The 7,473-nt window shown below is 33.5% G+C and overlaps 1 protein-coding gene across 1 annotated transcript in view; it reads right to left on the bottom strand.

Moving 5' to 3' along the window:
- Positions 1-4,085: 4,085 nt before the first annotated feature.
- The window catches only part of LOC135071290 (lachesin-like), a 111,174-nt gene continuing 107,786 nt past the window's right edge, over positions 4,086-7,473 (bottom strand). Inside the window, exon 10 of the mRNA XM_063965080.1 lies at positions 4,086-4,320. Within this exon, the coding sequence (XP_063821150.1) occupies positions 4,139-4,320 (182 nt within the window). The 3' untranslated portion in view covers positions 4,086-4,138. The remainder of the gene's footprint in view (positions 4,321-7,473) is intronic.

The following is a 7,473-nucleotide window of genomic DNA, read 5'->3' as shown; positions in this document are numbered from 1 at the left end:
ATAATTTTCTTTTCAAAATGTAATTATTATTTGATGAGAGTGCCGAGAGGTTTAAAAACGTATCCGTGTTAAAAAAAATAGCAATTGTAATCATTAGAAGAACATGATACCAGTGCACAATATACTATTAGTGGGTTTAAGACTAGGCGCAGACCACCGATTTTTAGTTGGCCGATAGTTGTGCCCGATTTTAAATTGTATGAAGAATCCGCCAAATCGAATCGGTGTAATGTGCGCACTTCCATACATGCCTATACTGATCTACTGCCCGACTAAACTATCGGCTGACGAAAAATCGATGGTCTGCGCCTAGGCTAATAGTAATGGCGAGTAAATAAAAATGGAGGGATATATTCCCCAAGTTAAATAAAAGTATTTAGGTGCGACTAGCAACTGTATACGCGCAGAAACTGTTAAACAAAATGCAGCATTTTATCAAAAGCGGATTCCTCGCTGTAACTATTTCAACAAAGCCCTAATTTCAATGAGGCTGTTCCTTGTGTGAAGTCGATTAAAAGTTGCAGCCAACTTGCAGTATCTGATAGGCAATTATGAACGGCGTCATGAGTTGCCGAACTTTGGCCCCCACTCGCGAACTACGGCGCTTGCTGTTCTGCCGGGGGGTAGTTCACACAGTTTGAAAACACTAACATTTACGTAAAAGATAATTTTATCTGGTGAAATCTTAGATGATTTTGTCTGGTGAAAAGAAATCGATCTGTCTGTAGATACAGTTGTTGTTATATCGCAGTAATTACGATTTTGCATTATTTATCTAATATTTATCTACTTAATATGTTTTAGTCGATCACTGGAGAATAAAGAACAGCTTCCCATTTCTTTACCATAATTCGATTTTCCGTTCATCTACTATTCGATAAAATGAATTCCAAGGCGTGAATCAAACAATGTAATATTGATTGTTTAACTAAGATTATTTGAAAACCAAACCTCAGGTGACCACTCGCAATACTTAAACTCGTTATAACTCGTATTTTAACATAAAAAACGTTAAGCAAAAATTATAGCAAATTACTATCTGTATTAGTTACTTCAATGTATTTTTATATATTATAGAGATAGAGAAGTTTGTAAAATCAAATTACAACCATTTTCAATTTTCAGATGTCTCTAAATTTTGTGTGATAAAAAGGCCACGTCAAGTAATGTCAATTGTGAAATCCTCAATGTATTTGATTTTATTATTTTGTAGCGTTATTTTAACGAAGCCTTACAGAAGAAAACAAACCACACAAGCAGTGCCAGTAATCTACAAAATACGAAGGCAAAGATCACCACCCTACCTTTGCGATATCCTGTATGAGAATTGTGATAGTGATGAATTACTGGATTTTGGTGAAACTAAAATGAATAATGAGGACACACGCACTCAGAAAGAAACCACGGAACTGCAACCAAACCCTGAACAAATTGAAATGAAAGAAACAAATAAGGAAAGGTTAAATATACTAGATTCGTTGGAAAATTTAAGTAATTTCGATGATAATATGTTTGATCCTTCAGCATATTATGATGACAAAGGTAAACATATTTCTATAAAAATGTATGAAGAAAATGGTAAGGGAGCATACTTTATAATGTTGATAGTAGAAAATAATAATAATATTGCCGATGTATTTTTTTTAGCTGTGACATTGAAATTTGATGCTGATGTAGAAAATAGAGATCATTGGTATTCAAAACAAACAAGCAGTACAAAAGTTTGGTTCTATAATCACCAGACACCAGAGGTTCAGAAGCTGCCTCATCACATAATGATGTGCAATGATCAGTCTAAATGTCGTTTTCCATTTGAGAACGTACCATAATAGGTATTAGCAACGTATTTATTTGTAATATCGTTAGTCGTCGCGCTTATTATTTTACAATAAAATAGATTTCAGCCTATACATTTATTTAATATTAAAATACAAACTGTTCTTAGTTGGTGGGCTGTTCTACAGCATAAGCAGGCAGACAAACGGAATTATGAACGGCGTTATGAGTTGCCGAACTTTGATCGCTACTTGACAGTCTTTATACAAACATTGCATTACAACAAAAAAAAACTCTATTAATGTAATAATAAGGAAAGGGTTAGAAATAGCAAACTGTGATTTGTTATATAAATATTTAAATTCGACCAAACGCGTGCGTCTGTACCTGAGTTAAGCGAAGCATTGTGTTGCGTTCTGCGATCTGCTGTCAAATCGGTGCTGTTAATCTTACTGTCTGTAGTTGTACCTAAGGTTCCTTGGTTTTCGAAGGGAAATCGAAAGAGATCGGTTAAACCGTGTTGCGAAGTGATCACAAATATTACAAAGATCTTAAAAGCAGACAAGCAGTCAATCTACACCACTGTATTTGTTGGTAAATGAGAACGCAACCAATTAGTTTATTTAGTTTGGCTTTACTGTTTAGTTTAAATGTTTCATGTTGGCAGCACTTTTTTCTCTCTCTCGCCATCTTTCTTACTGTAAGCGTGTGAAGTCTCGAATATAATACCTACGTTTGTTAATATTTCCGTGTTTCAATGGTTTTCCCCGAAATATCAACACTATTCAATATGTATCTTGTCTTTTATTTTAATTAAAAAAAAAAAAAAAAAAAAAAAGAGCTTTTATGTAGGTTTATGTTTTTAAATTGCTGAGAATGAATAACTAACTTAACTTTCTGAGTATAATATTATTAAGTTTAATACTAATACACTAAAATGTATAAAACTCCCCAAACCACACCTTTTTAATTCATGGCAATTAGTCAACTCGAATCTTATGCAAATGAAAGTTAATTACAAAGTTCTTTTGTTAATTCCCGTAAAAGGCTTACTTCTTTTTCCTTCAAATAAATGCGGGAATCAGTGTCTGTGCTTTGTCACAGAATTTTAATGAACTGGGGCTGTGTACTTTCGAAAAGAATTGATTCAATAATATTCATTCGCTCTGTGATCTTTGATCCTAAGAACCCGGTCACGAGTTACTCCTTTATTAGAGACTAGTCAAAACTTATCTATTTGCTTTCACTTCGCTTTTTATTTTGTATAATAGCTCAAATACTAATAATACAATGCAAATAAAACATACTTTAACAACCTGGTTTATCTTGTATTCTAAAATAACTGAATAAGAAGTGAAAAGGGTTTTTTTCTATTTAAATCAATTCTTACCCTCTTAAAATGTATGAGACTTGTGTCTGTTTTCTACTTCTACCAATAGATATTTTTATTAGCTATCGTATGATCCCACTGTAATATAATAAATGCAAAAGTTTGTATGGATGTCTGGATGTCAAAATTTTGATGAAACTTTACAGTATTATTATTTTAAAACCCAGAATAACATAATATATTATGCTATAATTTATGACGATCTGTGACAAACTATACCTATTTCACGCGGGTGAAGCCGCGGGCAAAAGCTAGTATAAAATATTTTCTTAGTGTAAAGGTGCCCACTATTAATTGTTTTTTTGAAGAAAGAGGAGAATACTAAAAATTAAAAACTTAAATCCTTGTAATTTTGTGAAGCCCCAGATTTGAAGATTTTCATCGATAAAATTGTCCATACATCACGCACGCCCTTAGCCTAGGCGCAGACCACCGATTTTTTTCCGCCGATAGTTTAGTCGGGCAGTTAATCAGTATGGGCATTTATGAAAGTGCGCACATTACACCGATCCGACTAAAAGTCAGTGGTCAGGTCAGCGCCTGGGTTTAAAGTTTGATCACGACATGCCCGGACACACTGTATAAATTAGTATTACCTGGTAAAGATTTTAGAATTTACACACACAATGTTTGTACTGGACCATGGACACAGTAATAGTACCTATAGATAGTAATACTATGTATTACCGTATCATGGATCTCTCATTACATATAAGGTGAAGTAAGATGGAGGCGCTCGCACATTACATTTTAAAGGGTTTTTTTTAAATAAATAAAATACTACGATCAAAATAATTACGATAATTCTTAATAGTCCTATAGTCATATTTTTCTACTTTATAAAAATTTGGCAAACCTTGCAACATATTAAGCACGTTTATTAAGATTACGATATAAAGATAATAATGATTGAGTGCTATTAAAACTGCAACGTAATAACATTGTTTAATTTGAAATCAAGTATTTGGAGGTTCATGTTTTTACGTAGGGAGTGCTGTAACCTGGGAAGATGCGACACTTGGCGTAGTTGTTGCAGAGGCCGATCTCCACCGGGAGCGTCGGCTCTACGTCCGGAGTCGGCGAAGACAGAAAAATCTTAGCAGTGCTTTGAGTCGCAGCTACTTCTTGCTTATTGTCCAATGGTTTGGCTGAAACTTTAAATAAAACATTTTATTTTTATTTTTAGATAACGCTGTCTAGTTCAGTGTAAAGCAAAACTACCAACCAAATTAAGCATAAAACATACATAGGTAATTTTCAGATTAATAACAATATTTTCTTTCTTCTTGTAAAACTACGCTCATGCTCTTAGTGATGAATTCAAGAGCTCGCCTTATGTTCATCAGTCAGATATTGATAGCCCTATAATAATAATAATAATAATAATAAAAAGCATTTATTTCTTTCTTTCACAATTTCTATACTAAAGACTCGCTGCGGTCAGAAGAAAATCATAGTAGTAACTATCTGGTGTAGATGTATAATAGCTACACCAAGAGCGGGATAGTTATTCGTATTACTGTTTTTATTTAAGTTCACATGTATCAACTCATGCTGTTTGTTAACCGACTTCAAAAAAGGAGGAGGTTATAATATGTTCGACTGTATGTATTTTTTTTTCTATGTATGTTCACCGATTACTCCGTCAATTGTGGACCGATTTTCAAAATTCTTTTTTTGTTCGATAGGGTACACTTCTGAGGTGGTCCCATTGTCACCAAGTCAGGATCTGATGATGGGATCCTAGGGAAATCGAGGGCAACCCTCAAATTTTATAGGCACGTATATCGTTTTTCAAACTTTTTCTTAAGTTTTTCAAGTATTTGCTCCTAGAAATCATCATCTCATATTGATGAGCTGATGATAGAAGGTAAAACTCCTTAATGCTTAGGAGTTGGAGGATAATTCTTTTAATTTTATAGATAAGTATAGTTTCTAAAGTTATTCAAGTGTTTACATCAGATATTCATCATCTCATCATGATGAATTGGTCATGGTAGGTACAACTCCTTAATGCTTAGGAGTTGGAGGATAATTCTTTAAATATTATAAGTACAAATAGACCAATAGTTGTATTCTTTCATGTTTTTAAGGTGGGCTGACGGTTTAAGGTCTTTTAGGTTTCCTATATGGTAACCTGTATTTTGTATGGAATATTATTTACACTAGACATGAAGAATATGGTGTCAATGTACTGCCTACCTTCAGTGGTAACATCAAGGTAATAATTAGTTAACTAAAAAGCAAGAAATAAGTAAAATTTTATAAAAAAAAAAAAAAAAAACCGACTCCAAAAAACCTACACTAAAAAGTAGAAAAATAATTACTAATTTCCTACTTATTTATTAGGACGAATTAATATTTATGTAGGTATACCATGATTGATACTTCTGGAGTCGGTGCCAAGATTATGAAACATGTAAAATTTGCCTGCACCTTGCTGTAGGTTTTTTGGAGTCGGTTTTATTTTTTTTTCCTTTATAATGAAAAAATAAAATAAAGATAAAGTGTCAACCCAATGACACCAAAATTGGCAGTTACGAAACCAGAACCGACCAACCTGCAGAACAGCCAAGCGCCCCGATTGCGCTAAATATTTTCAACTACAACGCTACTGGACGACGAACAAAAATCAGCTGTTTGCACAAATTCGTATCGGTGTCGCTTTGACCGCTAATAAATTCAAACGAAGTTGTAATGTAAACGAAACGCAACTGCGCCACAAAGCTTCACGAACATTATTATGCTATGTTTTAGTGAAAAAAATAAGGTGTTCGGACTTTTAATGGAAAGTGCTTAAATCCATTGTTTCGTCTTTGTCTGCGCGTGAACTTTTCCGCGATACCGAATTGCACATCCGCTGGAATGAAAATGGAGCGTAACCACAGAATAAGTAATAGTACAGGTACAGAAGGATTACTCCGCAAGACGATTTAAATAAATGCGAGTCTTGCTACGACGCGATACAGTGGAATTCAGCTCGCACAGCACTACGTACCTACAATTTTATTCACCTACAAGTTTTGTCTCTTTCTATCGCGTGCCTCTGAACTCTTCTTACGCTGTTAGGGTTGCTGTCTAGTGAAAAAATAATTAATCTACTTATTTGTAATGAGGTACGTATGTAGGTAAGTACGCATTAATTATGGAAAACCTTGGGAGAGGCCTTTGTCCAGCAGTGGACGTCATTTGGCTGAAACGAACGAACGCATTCTGAGCAGTAGTCATGGTAGGTTAGGTTCCTATACTATCCTAAGAATTATTGATTACATACATGGCCAACATACCTTTCAGCATCTTTGAGAAGCGAAAAAAAAGATAAATCCGGTAGATTTATTTTCGAATTTAAACACCCGAACGCCGCACAATATTTCTTTCTCTTTATATCCATTTTTAAATAATACTTCGATTATAGAATTAGGTACTACAACGCACGCCAGCGTCCTGACCTGACGGGCGCGCGCGTGACACTCGACTGATATAATACCCGCCGGCGCACACAGGTGAAATTTGCTCAAAAGTTGGCCAAAATTCCGTTAAGTGTGTTTATGCCTATATATTGCTGTAGTCTGTCTAAAATAATAGTTTAAAGGTGATTTAAAAAGAAAAACTAACAAATGTTTTCATTGATGTATTTAGTCTTACTAATAATTTGTTAAAAATTTGATAAATTAAAAAAAATACAATTCCGATGCAGAAGTTATTTTTGGTTCTTTTAAAAGTTTTATTACATCTTAAGGATAGGGAATACTAATGGAATGCTATTCTGGGAAGTGCCTGAAAACATATTATGAGTATTTTTAAAATTCATAAAAATTGACAGTTTTGCAATATTTTGTTTAGGTGACGCAGTTTGACGCAGCTAATTTTGGTGTCATATGAAAGCCATAGATATGTTCTTTCGAAATATGTAAAAGAAACGGGTTGATCGCGCTTGATCATGAACTTTTTCACTGTTTAAAAAAAATAAACTGTTAAAATATAGACTTCTATTCAAACCTATATATCTATAACATAGTAAGTAATGTAGACTGTTTAGTAATACAGAAATAATAAACTAACCTGGAAGTATAGAATCCATATGTTTTATACCAAATATCAACTAAATAAAAGTTAAACGTTGTTGTTAAACAAGAGCTAAAATTATAATAAATTACTCAACAAGAAAAACTGTTTAAATCAAATGTTGTGGGTATCTGGATAAAAAGTGTTAAACTTTTTAAATATCATTTATAGATGGCGCCATATGTCTTGTTCCTATATTAGGTTACTAATTTAGAATCGGAGTAACTTTGCTTTTTTTAATT

Source organism: Ostrinia nubilalis, chromosome 4 (genome assembly GCF_963855985.1).
Source record: "Ostrinia nubilalis chromosome 4, ilOstNubi1.1, whole genome shotgun sequence".
NCBI classification, from domain to species: Eukaryota; Metazoa; Arthropoda; class Insecta; order Lepidoptera; family Crambidae; genus Ostrinia; species Ostrinia nubilalis.
This window is presented reverse-complemented; position numbering and strand designations above follow the sequence as displayed.